Source organism: Mesitornis unicolor, unplaced genomic scaffold (assembly GCF_000695765.1).
Source record: "Mesitornis unicolor isolate BGI_N332 unplaced genomic scaffold, ASM69576v1 scaffold16812, whole genome shotgun sequence".
Taxonomy (NCBI): domain Eukaryota; kingdom Metazoa; phylum Chordata; class Aves; order Mesitornithiformes; family Mesitornithidae; genus Mesitornis; species Mesitornis unicolor.
This window is the reverse complement of record NW_010171393.1, coordinates 44,040-66,788: the sequence shown is the minus strand read 5'-3', so window position 1 is coordinate 66,788 and position 22,749 is coordinate 44,040. Positions and strand designations below refer to the sequence as shown.

General features: G+C 47.4%; 1 protein-coding gene across 1 annotated transcript in view; it reads right to left on the bottom strand.

Moving 5' to 3' along the window:
• The window catches only part of MDGA1 (MAM domain containing glycosylphosphatidylinositol anchor 1), a gene marked incomplete at its 5' end in the record, with an annotated part of 91,155 nt that extends 69,498 nt beyond the window's left edge, over nucleotides 1-21,657 (bottom strand). Inside the window, 7 exons of the mRNA XM_010180024.1 lie at nucleotides 2,559-2,852; nucleotides 5,828-6,157; nucleotides 6,550-6,819; nucleotides 11,742-11,874; nucleotides 14,719-14,915; nucleotides 18,628-18,802; nucleotides 21,434-21,657. Coding sequence (XP_010178326.1) covers nucleotides 2,559-2,852; nucleotides 5,828-6,157; nucleotides 6,550-6,819; nucleotides 11,742-11,874; nucleotides 14,719-14,915; nucleotides 18,628-18,802; nucleotides 21,434-21,657 — 1,623 coding nt within the window. The remainder of the gene's footprint in view (nucleotides 1-2,558; nucleotides 2,853-5,827; nucleotides 6,158-6,549; nucleotides 6,820-11,741; nucleotides 11,875-14,718; nucleotides 14,916-18,627; nucleotides 18,803-21,433) is intronic.
• Between the last annotated feature and the right edge of the window lie 1,092 nt (nucleotides 21,658-22,749).

Sequence of the window (22,749 nt, the reverse complement as noted above, 5' to 3'; positions counted from 1 at the left end):
ATTTTGCAACTTTAGCTTTGGAGCAAACCAGAGAAACAGCCACGTTATCACTCAGAATTTGCTCTTCCCTTGAGTGAGACAGTTCAAAAGGAGCTCGCACTGACACACGAATGGGCACTTCTGTGTGCACACACACACACACACACACATGTGCATGCAAACACCTGTGTGGATGCACACTAAACCAGAGTGGGTTCTCCGATGGGATGCACAGGCTGGGGGAGGCAGGGGAAGCGCTCATCATGGAGGCTGCAGGAGCCACACGATCCCCATTTCCAACAAGATGAGAATTCCAGAGCAAGCCACTGGACTAATGAGCTACCCACGCTGGAGAGCTGCGTTTCAATTAACCACTGCGGCCCCTGCCGCAGCACCCCCCTCCTTCCAGCTGCGTGAACAAGGAGGAGAGCAATAAACAGGGACGCTGTTATTTGCTGGTATTTTGTTTTGTGGTTTGGTTTGTTTTGTTTTGTTTTGTTTTTCAGGGGAAAAGGGGGCAGCCTATAAAGGGGACGAGGGCAATTCTTGCCCTACTTTCTTGCTTCACAGTTTGTTTTTCATGCTGATGGAAGGAGCAAATTGACAGCTCCGAAACCAAAGGTGCCTGCTCAGGCGCAGACCAGGCAGTGCTGCCATAATAACAAATAACAAGCCCTCAGTACACACCCAGCTCCAACTAAGGGTACAGGGAACTGATGGAGATAGGAAGAGGACCGTTTCAGTGGGCTGCTGCATGGACTATGCCACCATTACTTGGGTGAGATCACAGCAAAGCATTGCTTGGCTTTGGGAAAAGCTATAGGAGGAGTACTTTGCGTTGTTCTTTACACAGAAGTTCATCACATCTTTGCCTTCTTGCAGGTCACATGAAAGGCCCCAGAACAGCTTCTGGCTTGTACCTACCATCTTTCTTGTGTGTGAAGTCACGTCCTCCCCCTCCAGCCCAAGATTCAGGGCTGAGATCCTCCTCCAGACCACCTAGCAAGCCTGAGTTCATCCCAGGCTCGACCCTGCTGCTCCCTCTACAGGGTCAATGAGGGTCAGCGAGGACCACACAGCTTTCAAACACCAGCACCATACAGAACACCAGCAACTCTGATGGTCCAGACTGAGATTTTGCTGCATCTCCCATCAGTTCTTGGGGTGACCAAAAATCACCCTCCCTGTCATGTCCCATATGCCTGACCCAGCCTGCCTTCCAAGTCAGCTTAAACCAAGATGCATGTTTCCACTCTGCTTAAGGGAAATTTCTCCACACATACTTACCTGCATGGAGATCTGCACACATATCCCTGTCCTCATCCCGTAATTTAATTCCCACCATGCTCCTGAATGGACAGGGATCATTTTAAAAAGGGACCTTTAAACTGTCAAAGTGCCTGCAGGATTTTGCACACCTCCGTTACTGCTGTGCTCCCAGCAGCTTGCACCTGTGAGCAGTGAGTCTGGTTGGCTTCAGCCAGGTTATCTGCTCCAGTCTCACTCTCTTCCCAGACACTAAGCCTGGGAGGAGTGTGGCAGCATGTCTAATGAGAGCTGTTGTGCTGTGTGTGGAGGCTCGTCAGTCGCAGCTCAGAGGCAGCATGCCCAGGTGCAAATTAACCTGCTCCCTACCCGTCCCACACCTGCCAGATCTACACAGCTCAGAGGACTCTATGAGAGTTAAGCAATCACAGTATCCCAATGGGACGAGGTCTGCAGGGAGGGCTACAGCTCCTTCCAGATCAAGGCGTTTTACCCAGTTGCCTTCCCCCGTCTGATTCAAAGTCTTGAAGGAGAGAGTACAGACCTTTGCATGTCAAAACACACCTCAAGAGCACGGGAGCTGAGCAGGCACTCACTTCTCTGGAGGGGGAAACCCCTGAAGGGAAAGGATGGAGACAGTCAATGCAGACACCAGCAGCATCCCTCCCTCTAAGTTTGTGTCTATGCATAGATATTGCCTTCAAGTGGGGCTGGGAGCACAACCCATCACTGAAATCACTCAATACACCACATGTTACGAATCAGTTCTCTGTTACTCACAGCTTTACTGCACAGAAACCATTTGGGATTCTGCAGTCCCTGATAGGGTCTGCCTAGCACTACTTTTCAGGCAAAGGGGTTCAGGCCTGTCCAGAAATGACAATTGGGGTGACTAAGTGGAAGAAAGGCTTGTGGAGTGGAAATGGTCTAATTAACATTCGAGTGCTTGATTTTACAAACTTACTAACATACCCTGAAGGTATTTTACACATATGTGATGCACACACACACCTGGTAAAGCTGCTGTTCTGTACTCATCCACTGGCAGAGAAATGGAAAGCATCGCATACAACCACACAACACCTCTCCCTTCCACATGCAACGTGCTGGCCATATGGTATCCTGCCTTTTGCCCTGTGTAGCCAGACCAATTAAATATAAACCGTCCAAAGGTCTCCAGACAAAAGAGATTGTCTGCTCAGCCCAGCAAGAAAGGTCAGCTCTGCCTGAAGGCAGCACTGAGTGTGTCAACCCTTCATAGCCCCCAGGCTTTTGTGTGCACAGGCATTCAGGTCCCGTACGGTTATACTCACACTGCACGTTCAGCTGCACCAGGGCTTCCCGGGGTCTGATGTTGAAGCCGTTGTACCTGGCTGTCTGACACTTATAGGTCCCGCTCATTTCTCGGCTCACGCTCTCCAAGCGCAGCTTCCCATCATACGTCTCCACTGTCATTGTCCCTGAAGGCATGGAGGTTTCCTTATCTACCCGGGACCAGATGATGGGTGGCTTGGGCTTCCCTCGAACCTCGCACTGCAGCTCAGCCCGGGAGCCCTCCCGAACGGTGATTGTGGACTGACCCTTAGGGACGCTGATGGTTGGTGGCACTGAAAGGGAGATAAGAAAGGAATCATTTTACCATGAGTTTCCAGAAAGCAAGGAATTTTCTTGAGATGCTCATGTTTGATTCATACCAACAGCCCTGAACTCCAAAGGTTTCCACTTGACACAGTGCAACCCCTATAAGAACACAGTGCCCATGTAAGTCATCCTACAGCATCTGGAGATGCAAGGCATCAAGAAAGATCCATCAATATATCCCAATGACAAGCACTAGTGGTACTGGGACAGTCTTCCAGCTCCCATCCCTCTGGTGGCAAAATGCCATCCAGCAGCAGGGCTACAACAGAGGAACACAAAGTCAAAAGCCTCTTTGATCCATTATTCTCCATTTCTGCTCAATGAATTTCCAAAATAGAACTGTGGTCTTTTGGCCAATAAACAGAAGTTTTATCTGCCAAGGTATCTAGTTCCCTTACACATGTCAGACCAAAATTAGGACTTACAGGACTAGTGCTTGTAGATCACATCTCCAGCATCATCAGACATCTAGGATCCCTGTCCACTCCTAAACTACAGCAAGGAGCCAGCTCTGTTAAGTGCCTTTGCTTACTTTATATTGTGGTTTACAGTGCACCAGGTATCTCCAGCTTACTCGAGCAAGAAATGTGTACCAGCAAAAATAATTTCTGGTATCCCTTTCAAGCCAGGCTGGGAACAGCTCACCCAGGCACAGTAATGCTCAAGAAATATCCAGCTACAACCGACAAACAAAACTTCTCTGATAAACAAAGCTCAGAAGAAACCACATGACTGCAGCTAAAGGGGGCAGAGGTGTTGGTGGGAAGAGGTTTGTTGTTCATGTCCCCAGCTCCACCAAGAACTGAGGAAGAGGATGTTTGTGCTAAACTCCATGTAATATTGGCATTTTATCTGTATTAGGCTTCAGAGTTAACAGTTCAATAGGGCCATAATAATTTTCTGAAAGCTCCTCTTTCAGCCCTTCCGGCTGACAATCCTGCACTTGGATTGACACTTCCATAACTGCAAAGGCCACATACTTCATTTCCATTTAAATCAAAGTTTAGGACTGCAGAGCCTGTAACAAGCTGGTCTGACCAATGTTAGCTCAATTCAACTCCAGCAAAGGAGTGTGCGGTATGGTAATTGCACACGTTACAGCCCACAGCTGCCTTAAGAGCAAATTTAGGATTGCTCCAGCCCAATCTCCCTCTGCAGTGACCTCTCTATGCATCAGGGAGGCCACATTTTCAATTTGCAGGTCTCCTGTGGGCTGGGGAATCTCATCACACCCTGTCCCACACAGAGCAAAGGGACGACAGCACTCTCAGCACCCAGCACTGCCAGATGGTCACCTGAAGAAAGGCAATTTTCTCCATAGGGAAAAGCCATAAATTGCATTTGAAGATATAATTTTTTAATTAAAGCTCTCTCTCCTCAGTGCTGCTCAGTGGAGGCAGTCACCTTGGCAAGCTCAGGCTTTGCTCAGCAGGGAAACATGAAGCTGCATGAAGGGCTGCTCCAGCAGGGATGGCCATTTTCACCCTCTGGGTCACAGAGCAGTCCTGCTAGCACAGGATGCCAAAGAAAGGCATCAAAATGCCCCAAGCCACCCTCCTGTCCTTCCCCATCAGCGGCATTCACATGAGCATGTGGGGCTCACCCTGCACCGGCTGGGCCAGAGCATGGGGCAACCTGCCACCACAGACATATCCTTGGAGGCAGCGGCCAGCTGGCTCTTGGACCAACACCTGCGCCAACAGACACTGTCCAGCCTTTGGTGGGATCATCCAGGGTCTCCCAGCCCTTCGCTGCCTCCTACCCTTGCAGCCTTAAACACAACTGCACTCTGCCATCTAGTGATCTTGGGCAAAAAGGATTGCCAGCAGAAGGGAAGCACCACCCTGCAGCGTTTAGGTACATGGCACAGTCAAGGCTTGGTCTCCAGGCTGCTAATGAGCCCTGGGCACAGTCCCATTGGGAGCATGCTGGCCCCAGTGTTTCTGCTGGGAGACAGGGCCTTCCCAAAGCATCAAAAGCAGTCACAGCACTTTCTGCTGTGGGACTGAAGTAAGCAACATCCAGAATCAAGACTGGGACCAGCCTGACCAATGGGTTCAGCCCAACCAGGGATTGAGAATAAACTTTCTGTGAAGGTTCAGGACAAAATCTGTTGGCAGCTGGCTTCCTTCTGGAGTCCTCATCAGGTTACTAGCCCAATGCTGCTTTGTGTCGTACCCTCAAGGTCCTGGAAAGGCAGCAAGATGACATGGATATAATGGAGAACAGGGCTGGACCCACCACTTCCCTGGAAACAAAAAGGCAGCCCTGAGACCCTGTATTTCAGTCCCCAAGGTGACATACAAACACACTTACGGATTAGTTCTGTCCTCCCCAAGCCATGGGGTGAAGCTTTGACCCTGAGTTTAAAGTGGGGGGTATTTATAACACTTAGCCCCCTACAGAGAGTGCTCAAGACTGACTGCAATTGCAATTCAGTAAACATTAAAGCTCTTCACAGAATTTGCTATGACAGATGATACCAATCTCCTGGCCACAGAGCTGAAAAAAGGGACATCTCTCATGAGCAACATCAAAGAGAGGAAGGAGCAGCTTTCTTTCTCTTTTACTTCCTTCTAAACAAAGGGACATTTGAAATTTGGTGAAATACCATCCCCTCTTTCTTCCTTCACAATTTAGACGCTTCTTTGAACAATCACACTCCAAAACCCATCTTGACTGGACTGCACTTCAGACTTTTCACAGGGAGAAAACATAAGGGAAGAACTGTTTGGTGCACAACACATCTGGCAGAGGAGCTGTAACTATTACCCATTTCCAGTCTCAGCCAAGTGTTTACCTGAGGATTTGAGACTCTTTCTTACTGGGATTCAAGATGCTTACGTGAAGTCCTTTGAAAAAGCCAGAGGAATGAGGATAGGGCACCGCTAGTGATGCCGACCACTCTTCTGAGGTCTCCAGCTGCCACAGAGAGGCTCACCTGTCTCTGAGGAGATGTTCACCTCCACACTGAGGTCAGGAATGGGTGCTCCCTGGAAGGTTGCCACACACAGATAGGTGCCATAGTCACTGAATCTCAGGTCAATAATCTCCAAGCTGCAGGTCACCGGTGGGAGCTCAGGGTCATTCCTGGTGATGAGCAACCGGTCTGAGAACCTGGCTGGTTTCCCATTCTTGTACCAGGAATAGACAACCTTCTCCTGAGGGACAGCATCCACGTGGCACGAGAGCTTCAAGTCCTGCCCTAACTGAATGGTCTCGCTCTCTTTGATCACATCAGGGGTGATTTGGAAGGTGGCATTCTTCATGGCTGAGATGAACACAAGTGAAAAACTGGTTAGGGACAGCAAAGTGTCTTGCATAGGACAAGACAAGAGCTCTTTGCTCCTCAGAAAAGCATGCGAAATCTGTCCCAAGACCTCCCCCAGGTCTGTTCCCACAAAATATCCTGAGGTTCTCACATCTGGAAGTCTGGGATCATTCTCCAGCCCAGCATAGTGCTACAGCCTGGGATGTGGCTGCAAGCAATGTTAGCACAGCTGCCGGTCTGGGAGCAAAGAAGCTTGTGTAGCAGCTTCTCCAGAATACTGATCTCTGCTAATTATCACTTTCACCCTCAGCTGTACAAGAACAGCCAGGAGAAATGCAAATCTAGATACTCTACTCTGAAAACCCATGCTTTGGGAAAAAAGGGCAACTCACACCGCACTAGCAGGTTCACTGTCTTCTTTGCTGGGTTCCCCACATTGTTGATGGCCGTGCAATTGTAGTAGCCCGAGTCCTCCACGTGGATCCTCCAGATGGTGAGGTTGCCTCCTTGCACAAGGCTGTTGGGAGGCATTGGGCCAGGAGAGTGAGACCAAACCACCTCTGGCTGTGGGTCACCGCCCGTCAGAGAGCACTGCATAGTGATGTTGTCACCAGGGTTGACCACCAGTGTCTCATTGACAGACAGCTTCAGTGCAGGTGGGGCTGGAAAAGTGAAAAGAAGGACACTTTGGAGATTGAAAAAGACCCATCAACTTGCCTGTGCACAGCTTCATACTTAAGATTTGTCCCTGAAGGTGGCTGGTTTGAGTAGAGAGAGCTGGAGGGATTCATGTATTAACTACATATACAAGGTATTTGTGAACCTAAAGCATTATCATTACTGTGCCTCTGCATTAAAGCACTCTGCTCTGTTATGGTTAGGAAACACTGCAGGCAAGACCTCACGCCACCCTAAAATGGAGGTTCATACCCAAAACTTTCCACCACTAGTGCTTAGGATTGGGCCACAAGCTAAGTATATTTTAACAGTGTTTAGTAGAGGTTCTCTAAGTTTAGGACTCAAATCAGAAGAAAAGCCTGAACAACTCCCTTTGTGCAGGTTGGAGAGGCAACCAGATAAAATTTGGCAGTGGAATACCTGAGGCTAGAGGCTTCTTGAGTCCTGATGTAAACAACTGCAGCAAGGCAGAAGGGCAATGAAAAGCCACTGTGGCCCTGCATCAATTACCTGCACTGCACCCAGCCAGCAGACACCACAGCACCTTTTTTTCATTTGTTTTCCCTGTATCCAACCCCTTGACTCTAGGCAGGCCCTGCAGAAGCAGCACTGGAGAAAAGGCTCAACTGACAGCTTTGACCAGGTGCATCCCCAGTCACAGCCTGCTCCTTCTGCCTGACCATCAGAGCTCCATGCTGACAGGCAGGTGAGAGGACAGGCTTAGACAAACCTGCTTGAACACACCAGCTGTTTGGCTTCAGGGTCAGCTGCGATCAAACTACTTCTTCCATGCAGAGGTGCTATCTTACGGAGTTTTGGGCAAGGCCCATCATTAAAATAAGTCAATCCCATGATACGCCTCTCCATCTCTAACTCCCAACTAGATGTCTTTGAGAGGCAAAATCTTTGCCAGGCAGTTGAAAATTGTAGTTTGGAGTCTGACATATAGGACCAGGACCTGTCTGCACCATAACAGTCCATGAAGAGCAGCTCTGCACCCGCTCTTAACCTCCTTCATTTCCACAGGTGTCAAATAAACTTTTCTGTAGACCTGGAAGCTCTAGACCAGATCACAGGGACTGTCTTTCATGCACAACTGAACAACAGGGACTGATTCAAAACATCTAGACAACCTCTCCTTTGAGTACCCTAGTACCTGTTTGTGGTTTATTTTATTTCTGCACCCTTCTCTCCACATCCTCCTTTTGTGTTCTGTATTGCATCCCATGAAAAAAGCCTTTTAAACACCTTGTCAGCACCATCACTGGCTTCATCCAGACAGAGCTGAGAAAGTAGCAGTCCCCAGCACAAAGGTGGGGAGCATGTTTTAAGTAGCAGCCATAATAATGCAAAATAAGACATTGTTCCATATTCATGAAGCCTGATTTAACAGCATCATTATTTCTGCCTCTTCTCTCCCTGGACTCTGCGTTAATGAGCTGTGTTGGATTTGTGTTGGATCTCTGAATTACAGCCTGTACAAACAAGGCGAGGAGGACTGCTCTCTTCTCAGCACCAGTGCCATAATTTAGAAGCACAACTACTGCCATGCTGGGATATTGCTTTGGTGCACTGAATCAAACGGCCTCTCCCTGGCCACAATGCATGCGATTTGTGCCAGAGGTAGCCAGCTGTGCCCAAGGAAGGACACCCCTCCGTCACTTGCATTGGCCATTTGTAGGCCAGTGGTTGGAGTCCTTGAATTTTGGAAGGCCACAATCTACACTCAGAGCCGCTGACACGCCTCTTTTTTTTTTTCTGTAACCAGTGCACAAGGGTTAATGTGCACTGAACTGCACAAGAAAGATGTGTGCAACCTTTCCAAGCTCCAGGTGGTTTCATTGGACACTATGAAGCCCAGAAAAGCTATAGCTCAACTCACTGTGGTCAGGCAGGACGCATTCCTGTCACAGGCTGTCAGCTGAGCATAGCTGACACCAAATGGCTATTCCTGCCCTCTGACATTGAACTGGTCTCAGGTTCACAGGGCACAGACAAACTGACAGATGCAGCATCTTGCCTGGGCATCTCCATCCATCCATCCATCCATCCATCCATCCATCCATTCCCATCAGAGACAAAAAAAGGCCAGGATCAGCCTATGTCCAGAGAAAAGATGTCAGAGCTGGTGCTCTGGAGCACAAACCAGAGGTCCTGCAGGCTATGGTTAAGACTTAGGGCCCTTGCAGTGATTTATGTGGACAAATCTGATCAACACTCATCTTGCTCAGTTTTGGGCAAGGCAACATGGAAGAAAAGTGCAAGCACTGCCTCAGGGCAGGTTGCATGTGCCTGCAAGAGGGAGGCAGGGAAATGGCAAAGCTGCCACCCACACAGCTGCCAGCTGCCAGCCCTGCGCGGGCTTCCACTCCCACTCCTGTCAGCAGACAGAGGTTAACAGTCTGCTGACATTGTTATGCAGCAGATGAATCTCATTTATTTGTAACCTGTGGCAATTCCTTTTGTTCTTGGCTCAGGAAACCTGCTGGCGGAGTCTGCCGAGCAGCAAGGGGACCATTAAAAACAAAGAGTCGCTTTCAATTCCCTTTGAAGTCCAATTTGCTGCAGTAAAACTGCAGGAGAATTAACCAGCTGGGCCGCTTAATTTTGCAGAAATGGAGGACGGGGGAAATGCCAGCCTGACCCTCCTGGAGCAGGTGATGGCAGTCTGGTGTAGAGCTGGTTCTGTGGCTCTGTGGACCCAACCTGCTGCTCTAGAGCCACACAGCAGCAGCAGGACAGAGGAGGAGCAGGGGAAACCTCCTTCCCATTAAGGTTGCAGACCAAGAACCCATTTTCTGCTGTAAGGGCTGAGCTGCTGATGCAGAGCTTGGGAGAAGCACATCTCCTTGCCGGAGACTACCATCTGCCCAAAGGCCATTGCCAGAGGAGCCAAAGTGAGCCAGATGAGGAACAGCAAATGAACTGTGAAGAGAAGGTTCCCTTGGTCTGACATGACCCGACCCACCAAATCCCCTATAGGTCTGTAGTACTTGGGTCTATAAATATTTAAGTGATCGATTTCCATGCACTTCGGCACCCTTTGGGCCCTCCTCAATTGCGAAGGTGAAGGCATCCTGAGCTGCTCAGGATTCTGGGCACAGCCAAGGCTACAGAGGCTGTTAAAGCATGAGTACAGAAGGGAAAGAAAAGATCTATGCAAAAAAGGAGAGAACTAAGGATTTCTCTTTAAATATTTTCTCATCTATGCACAGTACTACCTACAGGGCAAGAAAGCCAGATAATATTTCATGTTAAATATACTTGTGTTATTTAGTGCAAACCCTGTTCACACTGCAATGCCAGCTTCATTTTCACTTCCAGTTTTTAATACCATTTGCTAGGAACACATTTTCCATGGCCACTTTGAGCTTGTAAAGTTGGGCTCCACTATAACTATATATAAATATGCATCTATGCCTAAACAACAGGAAAAAAGAACTAGATGCATGTGCTACATGGTCCAGGTTCAGAGCTTAGGTAATTACCTAAGAAGCTGGTGTATTGGCTTCTGATCTGACTACAACCTGAAAATACATTTTCCCTATTCACTCAGTAAAGGGCCTGGACTGAAATAAAGGATAGTTTCCCTGTGCTTGGGCTGGCAGGGGGAAGTAGACCTGAAGAGAAATTTGATTTTCTAACTCTTCAAAGGTAGACACACAACAGGGAAGAATAGCTGTATGAGATCCCTTTCTTCATCATGAGCACAAGGTAAGTTTTTAAAGGTAATATCCCAGCATTCACTACAGTCTCAGCCTGAGAGAAATTCAGGCAGTGGCGTGAGTTGCTCAAGACTATATAGAGAATTTTTTTTTCTGACATTAGTTATAATTCACTTTCTTAAGCTCACTATTTTTCGTTCTACATAAAATGATACAACCATTGTTCAACACCTTGGGCTCAAGTCAGATCAATAAACATAATTTATACAGTATCAACAATATCCTATCAACAGTTGGCAACATCAAAAGAGTTCTGTTTCCACTGCACAAAGATGACACAAGGGATGCAAACTGTTTTGTGTTACATTACAGAGGTGAATAATTCAAACAACTACAATGCCTTTCTTTCTGATCATGAAATACCCCAGGGCTGGAAGTGATTTCCTGACATTTACTTATTATTTGAAACTCTTCAACACATGTGGGGGCTTTGTGGGTGGAGGTTTTTGTGGGTGTGGGGCTTTTTTTTGGTGTGTGGTTTTTTTTTTTTTTTTTTTTCCTAATGGACAAGTTGCAATTAAGTCCTTGCAAGGGTTTCCTAGATGATACTTTGTTATCAGTCAGTTATTGCAGGGGAAGCAAGAGGCACCAAACTGATTCTGTTCAAACTGGAGGCACACTCCAGCACTGCCAGTATAGATGTCACTGTAAAATTAATTTATTGGGAAGGCATCAGAGACACTTGTTTTCCGCAAACTCCTGCACCAGCAGAGCCCGTTAGCTGGAAGGTGCCAAGAGCACAGGCTGGCAAACCAGGCCAGAGTCACACACATGAATTATTCGTAAGAACTCCTGCAGAATCTGCCCCGCTCTACACTGTATTGAATCTATTTTTAAAGTCACTTAGAATTATAAATAAATAAGACAGTGTCTGGATTAAAAACTACATAGTGCTTCAACACCTACACATAGTCTGTTTTAATGATCTCACGGCAGGCCTGGCCAAGGCACCAACTACACACAGAGCTACCAGAAATTAGAGCATCCCTGGGCACAAAACTTCTGTGTGAAGGATCTGTAATCCTAGCAGCCATGTACATGAACGTGAGGTGCAGCAAGCCCTGGGCAGGCCTTAGGCAAGCCCTGAGCAGGATGCTGTGCTACCCCCCTGAAGGGGTGATGTCTGTGGAGCAGGCAAGGGGCCGGAGGGCTGTGGGAACAGACTCTGCATCCCCTCTTACCTGTGGTGTTTGTGAGCTGGAAGGTGATGGATTTGTCGGGGATGCTGCAGACGTTGCGGACGGACACCTGGCACGTGTAGCTGGCGTAATCCTGTGGCCGCAGGTTCTTCAGCTTCAGGACTTTGGTTTCACCCTGGGAGTTGGGAAAAAAGTTGGGGGAAAAAAAGACACAGGTGTGCAAAGCACAGCTCATCACTGCAAAGCTGTAACCTGTCCCAAAGTTCACATATTACCAGTAGCTCTTACTGAAACCTCAGGGATCTGTACAGACTCCAAGCCTCCCTAGCTATATATAAAGGAGACACAAAATGCTTCCAGTGATTACTCCACCTCCAGGATTTCTCAAAACACTCAGCAACTGACTGACATTTAACCTGAAAGCACTGCCAAGCAGATCTGGGCATAATTTTTCATCAGCTGCCATCAGAATCATCTTGTGGAACTTGAAAAACCTCAAATGTCCCTGAACAGACTCTGAGATCTCACACCAAGATGTCAGTAGGAATTCAAGGGAAGTTACTGGGGTCTCAGCACTGCAAAACCAAAGTAAATCAGAGCAGATTCAGGCATTAATGCTGGACTAAATATGACAAGTTCAACAGTTATGCAGTAAAAAATTTGCTTTTTTTTACTGCGGAAAAAAAAGATAATTCAGAGAAATACTCAAAGAGCATTCTCCAAAAACTTTCTGATCTCTCTTCTCCAGGTTCTAATCTCATGCATGCTGGTATAAATCCAGAGTGACTGCACAGACTTTGATAGCCTTTTCTCATACTACAGTAACAAACAAACAAATTCACTCCCTGGCACTCCATTAGTTACTGGCTTGTTATAGAAACAGAATTAAGTTGTTAAATTAACAATAGATGCATTCTGTAGATTTTTATTTATGGGATGCAGAAAGCTCTGAGATGCATCCTGTGGTGTGCACACCCTGCAACTCGTTTGTCTTTCCACGACAGCTTGTCATTGTTGCTCTCCTTCTGTTTGACTAAATCTCTTTTGGAGAAATCATTCCGTAATTGCCTGCAAATGTGAGAAGGTGTCAGCACGACAAATCCTCTTGAGGACAACCTCAAGGGACTGGACGATGAGCTCAGGCATGCTAATATGCAGAGAACAAGGATCTGAACTGAGTAAATCAGAAAGATAAATACCTAGGAGACCAATAACCCTATGAAAGTCCTGTCCCCTGAGATTTGTTGCTATGCCACGCAAATGATGGTATTTACAATGTGCATGTCAACTACTTACTTACAGGGTAATATGTATCCTGTTTATTGATTAGCAAATGTTGGGTAAATGTGTATAAACCTTCAGTGTAAATAAGTTTCAAAAAGCTTAAACAGTCAAGTCTTTTCCTCCTTTTTAATGTAAAAGCCTAGCCAAACCTGACACTGATACCAGTTCATCTCCAAGACAATATTACAACCGCCTGCAAAGGGGGCCTTGTTAAACTGTGCATTTGAGCTCCAGAAAAATTTTGCCTTCCCTGTAGTGCTGCAGAGGTGGATTTTTGTTAACTTCAACTTTTATCAGTCCAAACTCACTGGTTTATGCTAGTGCTAAGGAGAGAACCATAAGGGCATGCCTGAGCATGTGAGTACAGCAGCTCTAACACTCTCTGAGAGCTGGGAATGACCCATCGTGGTGGGAACACTGCCTGACAGGAGCTCCAGGATGCTGGGTCATTTATATCTTAATGCTGCAACGCAGTGAATTTCTGCCAGATGCCTTACTTATCTGAAGAAAGTATCTCAAGTCCTGAAACATTTTCTCATTAAGCAATGTCTCCTGTTAATTACACTGAGCTTGGTGAAAGCTGGAAAAGCATATCGTGGCTTCCTCTAAGGCCAGGGATGCCACACAGCACTGGACTAGACAACTCTCTCTCCAGAGACAAACAGCAGTGCTGACTTACAGCGTTTCTGTGAATCCGCTGCTAACCTGCAGCTCTCTCTTCTCTCCTCATTGCCCTGAACGTTTCCATTTGGCTGCCCATTTCCATGACCTACAGAGCTGGTGTGTTTCAATAAAATATGAACACGACTACATTAACTGAAATGTTGCCTGGGGCATCAGTCGGAAATCAAACTCAGCCAGAATGTGCTCAGGGCTCAGCTTTGGGAGTATGGGGAAGTGTGTGGGATGAAACGGGTGCCCTGGGGAGCTGCCCTGTCAGCCCTCCCCTCCCACCCATAGCTGCCTTGTGCTGCCCAATGGCCTCACTGGAGGTGCTGGGGCTCGTTTGTGTCTGAAGGACATCCAGAGCCAGAGCTCAGCTTAGGATAATGTGCCCAAAGTGCCTTGGCAAAAGAAAAATTCCCTTCCAAATGCCACTGTGCTGGTGAGCTAATTACAGTGAAGAGAGGGAGGGTATCCATGCAGGGGCAAGTCCAGCATTAGCAAGCAGGAGAAGCAGAACGGACATGGCCACCCTGTCAGAGGATGACAGTCAGAAAGTGCCCAGGCCATTGGCCTGCCTCTGTTACTCCTGGCCATTAGGAAAAGTTCTTCATCATCTGCCTTATAAATCCCACAGCAATGCTTGCCATTCGCTCAGAAGCGCTTCTCTTGATTTATGGAGCTTGTGCATTGAATTTAGAAAAATAAGTTAATAATGGGAGATAGAAGACACCCAATCTGGGGATTTTTTACTTGGATTTTAGTCTCAGCCATCCAATTGCCAAGTAACCTCATTAGGGGAACTGTGACCTGCTCTCAGTGACAGTGCCAATAAGGGCAAATGACTTCTAGGTTGTCATGCTCCCTCCTGCTGCTCCGCTCCTCTTGTACCCTGGGAACCCTCATACAGAAGTAGCCTCTACCAGCTCTTTCGGAGACATTGCTCCTTGCAGTGGCCACCACTTCCTCCCCAGCATCATAATCCACGCAGGGAAAGAAACACCATTCAATACAGAGGACTCTGCATCAGCAAGATGTTCAACACAAGCTGGTGGAGGTTTGCTTTTTTCACCTGCGTGTAGAGGGGTTCGTAGATGTCCACGCCATTGTCCTGACTGTGGGAAAGTGTCTCAACTCCCCGTTTCCAGATGAAGCGAGCTGGTGGGTTGGAGTTGACAGTGCAGCGGAGGAAGACAGTCTTCTCCTGGTAGAAGCTGCCACGTACATCGCTGATGGTCTGGTGAACGGTGAGAACAGGTTCATCTAGATCTGGAAGGAAGGTAAGGAGGGCCGCTGCGGTTGTTAGTGAAGTTTGGTCTGCATGTACAGCCTGCAGAGCAAATGATTCTCCAGGCACCACAGAGGAGAGGGGAAAACTCGCACACATTTGTCTGATAACAACTGCTGAATTAAGAGCTGATCTGAGGGCAGGTAACACAAACAATATCTAAAGGGAACAGACAGGAGAAGCCAAAATTCTCCCGCTCACCACACAACCTTCAGAGAATAGAGAGCACGCTCTGGTTTGCAGATCCCATGTGGTCCTTGAGCAAACTGCCTGCCTGCCACATGCCTCTCAGACCAGTGGGGTGCTTCACCTTCCCGGGTGACACTCCACACCCCAGATCACTGCTTTCTACTTCCTCTCTTCTCTCTACTTCTACTCTCCACCAGTGAGAGGTCAGAAAGATCCCAGGAAACTCTGCTTCATCATAATTTCTTCTGCTCCCACTTTACACTTCCCAAATCTCTCCTGAAATCATGGGGTTAATCAGTAGAAGGAATTCCACATTTTCAGCAGCCTTATGATCACATCTTCAGCTGCAAGGAAACGGAGGCACAGGCACCCAGTATCCCCTTGTGCTGCCAGGACTGTCCTCTGTACATGTTAGCAGAGAGGAAGAGGACATATGCTCACCACCTCCTGCTCTCCCTTGCCACCTAATTTTAATTCAGAGATTTGTAAGTTTGGAAGTCTGACTCCCAGAAAGAAAGGGGAGAGCAGGGATGAGTTTCTGCTAACGTGTCATCCAAATAATGCATGTTCTCTGCTGAATCGCAAGTGTCAACTTGTGGATTTGCATATTTTAATGAGCTGTATGCTTGGTAGACAGCAACTGCAAGAAGACCTGAGATTGTCGGTTTGACCACATCATAGCTCAGAGATATGAGAAGAGCCATTAGCAGAACAATGAAAAGACAAAAAAAGAACCCAAAAAACCAAACAAGGCTGAAGAAAAACATACACAGGTGGCAAAAAAAGGCTCCTCTCCATACAATGCTGTCTCCATGTGACTGTAGTGTGACTAGATTTTACACCAAATTCTCTCGGACCAGGACCTTGGGCACGGCTTCTCCTCTTTTCCTTTTCTTTGTTCTTAACCCTCCTTTATTTTTTTACACTTTACATGAGTAACTCTGTAGCCACCATCCTTTTGAGGCTCCATTTCTCAGCAGGATGTATGGCAAAATGCTTCCCTTACTGATCAAAGAAGATAATCACCATTCAGGTCTCCTAGCTGCCAGCTACTCCCCGCATAGAAAACAACATCTTCCTTTAGGTTGCTAAACTTTTCCTCCCTTGAATCTTTCAGACTTCTTTCATAGCAGTTAGCTCCACGTCTAGCCCTCCTGAGAAAAGCTAAAATAAGACCTACGATGATATGTACGTCCTTGATGTACGAGTAATGCCACTGATGTCAGTGAGCTGCACAAATGATACATTTGGCCCAAGGCTGCTCATGGAGATGATCACATGGGATGTTTCATGCACAGTATAAGCTTGTAAACATCCATTCTTTCTTTTTCTTTACTTTCCCTCTCTCCCACATGGAAATACTCTGAACAGCAGCTGCCTCTCTGTCAGTGTCTAACCAATACTTTAAAACCTCACTTGATGCTCACTTGGGGTAAAGGAATAACTTGCTACACAGGTTAGTGTTTCCAGTTTAATATTCTCTTGGCACCAATGACGGTCTCTGCACGGCCTTGCTGTATAATACTAAAAGTATGTGTGAGGACTAGCACTGGCTGTCAAGGACATCAAGGTCCACATGAGGGTGATTACTTACCTACAACTACAAATTGGGATGTGGGGAAAGAAAGGGTTTGTTTTGAAATTCTGGTTCATTCAGCTGAAGGTTGCTTGGGTGAGTGTTCAACAAAACCTGTGGCTTTTCCTATGTGTTCCCTTATAACTACTGCAAATACTAGCAGAAAATAGTCTCTCCTCCCTAAAAACAAGTGAGCAGAACAGAGGTGCATTACCAAGTCCATCTTCAGAGTAGATGTTAGTATTAGAAAGCCCTTGGCCACCCCATTAGCCCCATAGTTCTACAGGTCAGAGCTGCATGAGGGACGAAGGGACGCTACATCACTCTAGCTCCAGCCTGCACCCCAGAAGTAAAGGGAATTCCCTTAGCACACAAAAAGATTCAAGTCACAGTCCTGTTCCTAGAGACACAGGCCCTAGCAAGATGTCATGCTGAGGCTTAAGAAAAGCGAAACACCTTTGCAATGGACACATATCATATTCTTCCACCACCTGCAGGAGAGGAAACAGGTAGAGAAGCCAAGCAGATCTAGGTGGGTCAGGACTCCTCCAAAGCTACACAATGCCCACAAAGAAATGCTCATCCTATCCAAAATAGGTGCTGATGAAGCAATCTATATTCCTAGCCTGCAGGATGGTGCTCACACTACACTACCCCCATTACAGGGAAGGGTATGGAAGGGAGAGAGATGGGAACTGCTCCAAGCCTTACAAAACAACTGCGGATCATGAGTCTATCAAAGTCTAAGGATGTTCAAGTCCATGGCATGCTTGGTGAAGGTCATAACATGTAAGCTGAAGGCAGCAGACTGCCTGAACATACTAGCTTTCATCACAGGGTTGGAGAGCAGCTCTTAGACAGGCAGCAGTTTCTGTCAGCAAAGCCATACCCAGGCTCCAGGCAGGTACAGGGATTTTGAGCCTAGAGGTTGCTTCACTGACACATCATCACAGTGCATCTCAGCACAGGAGGAGGACCGTGGGAACAGGTAGAAACAGCTTTAAGGAGGCTTTTAAAATAATACTTTACATCTTTTTAACATCAGCTTTTTGCTGGCTAGGCCTTCTTAGATTATATGAGTGAGGAGAGGGATTTGGTGTTACTTAGGTCAGAGGAAACTGGAATAGTGTATAGCCAAGGACAAAGAACAGAATGGTAATTTTCACCAAGACAGCAAATCTCCTCAAAAGTTGCCGCGGCCTTAAATCTTTGATTTCTCCGATATGGGGGTTATGGGAGAAGTTTAATTTCCCAGTCTTTTGGCCTCAGCAGCCCAACAATAAACAACATTAAGCCAGCATGGGAAACCTTCAAAACTTGGGCCCCAAGGGGGAGAACAGCTAACACCATCTCCAGGACACAAGAAGGATGGACATTGCAATCAGCCAGGGAAATGTCAAGTCACTGCTGAAACTGAGGGGGTCCTCACAGCTTCACTCACATTCACCTCGTCACAATTCAGCCTGGGCAGGTGCACCCCAGAGTCTTTTGCTCTGTTTCCACCTCGCTGCAGAGGCTGCAGTGCTGGGAGCAGGGCACAGGGTTCAGGAATGCCCCAGGCATACGAGGCACTATTGTTTACAAGAAGCATTGGTTTGCTTCAAGCATTGCCAACTTCAAAATGAATACAAAGAAAGCAGAAGCCATCTATAATGCTCCACTCCAGACAAGCACTAGGGACCCCTGGCAGTGACAAACATCACAGCACCTAGGTAAGAATGACTTGCGCTGACAAGCAGAGCTATCTTGTTTGTGGATGGATCTAATCTCCACTGGGAAACAGACCCTGGGGACACCGCACCGGTCCCTTTGCTCCTGAATCAAGTGTGCATGGTCCTAGGGCAATGCAGCTCCCTGCCAGCCCCCCAGCAAGGCAGAGACATGCAGTAGAACTGTGGGAAGGTCTGGGTTGCCTCTAAACAACTTACACTGCACATCTACTCGAATGGACTTGATGGCAGGGACCCCAACCCCATTTTCTGCTTTACAGTAATAGCGGCCCCCCTGCAGCCTTTGGATCTTCTCAATCCGAAGGGTCTCGTTAAGCACTGATGTCTCTTGGAATTTGTCCGATGCGCTGCCAGCGGTTTTGGTCCATCTCACCTGCAAAAGAAGAATGAGGGAAATGTAAGCAATCAGTGTAACAGACTAGAGATCCCAGGCGACAGCAGCACTCCCTTTGCTCCTCTTCCCCGTCCTCCCTAGCCACTCTCAAAGATGGACCCTAGAGCACCACCAGACCTTACCAAACTTCAACTGCTCATCTTGGTATGTCTCAGTAGATGAGCTGCTGATTCTCATCTGTCATCCATGCCCACATCCCAGCGTCCAGGATAACCCCTCATTTCACCCAGACACACACTGCATATTTACCACTCCCGCTTTGGTCCTGTAAACCCAGCAACTGGGTTAGTTTTATACCACTATCTGCACAGCACAGGATTTTCAGCATTAAGTCTTGGGACCTCATGTGGCTGGCAGGCCACGAAGCTATAGCAGACATCAGCTCACAGCTATGGACCTTTTATTGAAGTCAATGCTCTTTCATCTTTCTCTGGACAGCAAGGCTATTTGTGCTTTTTGCTTTTCCAAGTAAGAGTGAGAAAATGCAGTTGCTATCTGGCTCTTGCCCCTTTCCCGCAGGGAACCCCTGCGTATGTTATTTTTATAAGACATCCTTTTGCAGTACACAAGCTTTTACTTTGATTTTAAAGATACAGAAAAAGAAAAGAAAAAAAATCCCTTCAGATTTCAAGCTACCTTGCATTGTTTGTCCTTATGTTACTTGTCTTTAAGATCCTGGCTTGCAGGGGCAACAGAGCCGTATGGTATTTCATGGTGAATGGTGGCAAGAGGACAGCACTCCTAAAGACTGAATGATTATTCTTTAGTCTAGACCAAGGTACAGTCCAAGTAGTGGCGGTACAGGCCTCCCTCTTGCCTTGTGCAGTCTGGACAATGAAAGAGAGAGATGGCTTCTCAGCCCATTGGTTTCCTGTATCTGCAACCTCCCTTCTGAAGGCTGGTGACTAGTGGTCTCCCCCACTGGTGTCCATCTAGACTCTAGGACTGAGATCCAGCAAGATCAGACAACAGAAAGGAGACAGACTTTCATTCAACATTAGCCACAGACAAGATGGACTAGATACCTTGACCACTCCACTAGACTTTGCCTAAAGCTCACAGTCACCATCTGATAGATGCTAATGCTCTAGAAAGAGCAGAGATGTCTATATCCCACTCACAGAACACCAGGCTGAGCAGATTTTCGGAGCTAATGACCATGGATTTATTTAGCCTTTGTAGTCTTATTATAAAAATGTCTGAGGGCCCTGAAACTCTCAGAGTTTCCTGTTTGAAAGGACACTTCAGCCAGCTCTTTAATCTTTTCAATTTCAATCTCATTTAAGTATTTTGGTCACATTTTCATGCTTTAATGACTGGCTGATAGAGGGGAAAAGAAAAGATTAAACAAAGGTTAGGATAAGAGCTTAACTGGGGAAGAAATCTGTCCATGAGGAGGGAGAGCAGAAACAGGACACATGCCATGTTTTATATGCATGGGTTCCAGCCTCCCCAGTCATGCCTGGTTTCACCCTCTGGTTTCATGCTCTGGTGTCCCCCATGCATGTCCGCGCAATGACAAGTCACAGTGCTTCCCACTAGCAAGTTGTCTGCATCAGGCTCTACTCCAGCAATCTCTCTGGATACTCAGACTCAAATTTCCACAACTTATCAGCACTTTCCCACACATTCAACATCCTTCAGCAAGACCAGCCCTGACATCTTTCTCATTTCTGACGTACACAGCTATCATTTGCCCATCACTGTCACAAGCCTAGGCTGGTCATTTTTGCCGGCCTGGCCTAGATAATTCCCTTTTTATTGTTTCCAGCATGTGCTCTGATGGATAATCCATCTCAGATCCTGCTGGCTGAGTCTCTCTCGCTCTCCTTTGTCATCATCTCTTAGCCAAGTAGCTCCCTTTAAGCAAGTCCATAGAGGGGTTGATTGGGGTATGCAGATGTATAGCTTCTCAGCACAGATATCTTTGGCAGGATTGGGGAAGGGGTCCAAAAAAGCACACATTAGAATATTTGGCTCCCTTGAGTGTATTCTGGCACATCCAGCCTCACAGTACACACCAGCTGCCAATCCTACCACACTCTGTCCTAGAGCAGGGCAGACCCATGCTCTAGTCCAGTATCTCCATAGACACATCCACACTAACACTGAACCAGTTTGCTTGAGTATCTGAAAGGTGGGGAGGTGGCTTAGTGGGGTTTGAGGCTACACAACCCCCAGGGACCCTGGGGAAGGACTGCAGCACTTGGCCCAGCTCAGCTCCATATCTCTCCACTGACCGGGGACTTTGACCACAGTATGGATGGATACATACAGCACTGCAAGTCTGAATCTGCCTCTGGTCGGTGGCCATAGTGCACTACAGAAAACTTCCCAAAATCCTCCATAGGCAGGTTCCCCGTGTCTGTACATTTTGCAGGACTTCACATACTCAAGACCACAAGAAGGTCCTGCAAATCTTCATGGACTGTTTTCCATCGTGGCTTCTTCACAGCTTAAACAGCCAGTACTTTTGCTGTGGGGCACCCCTACCTGACTCCATAATGTAGGAGAAAGCTGGGCACTCCACTGCCCACCATTCTCCTCTACGTGGAGACTACAAAGAAGTGCCATGGGGAGCGTGGGTGACAGGCAAGACCGAAAGCTTACCTGTGGCCGCGGGTGTCCTGTGACCAGACACTGCAGAACCAGCGTGTCTCCCTCCCGAATTGTGTAAACACGTTCACTGATGTTGTCTTCCTTCACCACGCACGCTTGCCCAGCGTGAATAATTTGAGCCTGAGCAGGAGCTGCAGAGAGGAAAGAAGAGGTAAAGTGGAAAACAAGCAGCACTCCAGCCCCTTTCCCCACCGCCCAGGGTGGAAGAGCCACCTCTTAAACCACAGATGGAAAGAGTCAGAAAGTGTTGGGTATGAGACAAAAAAGTCTCAGGAGACATAAAAATGAGCAATTTTCCCCATCTCCTGCACGGCTGGTATCAACTGCTATTTTAAAACCTTTGGTCCTGTTGGGGTGAGCAGCTCTAGGTGGTGAAAAACAGAATATGGAGCTTCTTGGGGGGACCCTCCTGCACAGGCTAAGGACCAAGAATTCCCTATTTTCATCTCTCCCACAGAGGAGTACATGCAAGCAGTTAAAACAGGGACCTGGTCAAATCACAGCCGCTCTACACCTGCCTAAACTAGGCCTGATTACTATGATTTACCTTGCAGGGGGCTGGAATAACTACCAAGCAGAGTCAGAAAGGGCCTTGAAGCACAGTACAGCTTTTAGCACATGTCCCTGGGACAGACATAGCACTCACTGCAAGAAAAACAAGTCTTTCTCAAATTACACAGCAACCTGTCACAGCCCTAAGCCAGAGAGAACAGCCTCTGTGGCATCAGGGGACCCATAATCTCTCAGGATCTCTCCAGCAGAGCCCAGTTACTGCCAGTCCAGACAGGAAAACAACTGAAGACCTATGCAATGGAAAAATACATGGAAAGAAAGTGCCCAGAACAAAGTTTTAAAACTTCATGCCCTCCAACAGCAACTCTGTACCCACTGCCGCCCTGAGGAGCAGCAGGGAGAGGCAAACTCTAGGAGAACGGGATTTTATGTAGAAAAAAGCCTCAGCTCCGGAGCCCTGTACAAACAGCCCTTGGCTTTCTACTCCAAAAGCTTTTGTGCGATCACTGAAGCAGCTGAGATGTATCAAAGGTGACTGTGGAGCCCAACGGGACACCTGTGCTTGTTCAAGGGGAAAACTCCAGTCACACTTCAAGGAACAGAGAAACTCACAAATGTGTCTAGGAATCGGTGGCTCAGCGAGAGCCCCCCGGGATACTCCCCTGTCTTGCTACAACACTTCCAGGTGACTCTGGAGTCACAGCTCTAGCTCCTGTTAATGAAATACAATGCAAACGAACAAACCACTGAGGAGGTGATCAAAAGGCTTAGAGCAATGAGCCTTACCGAGCCTT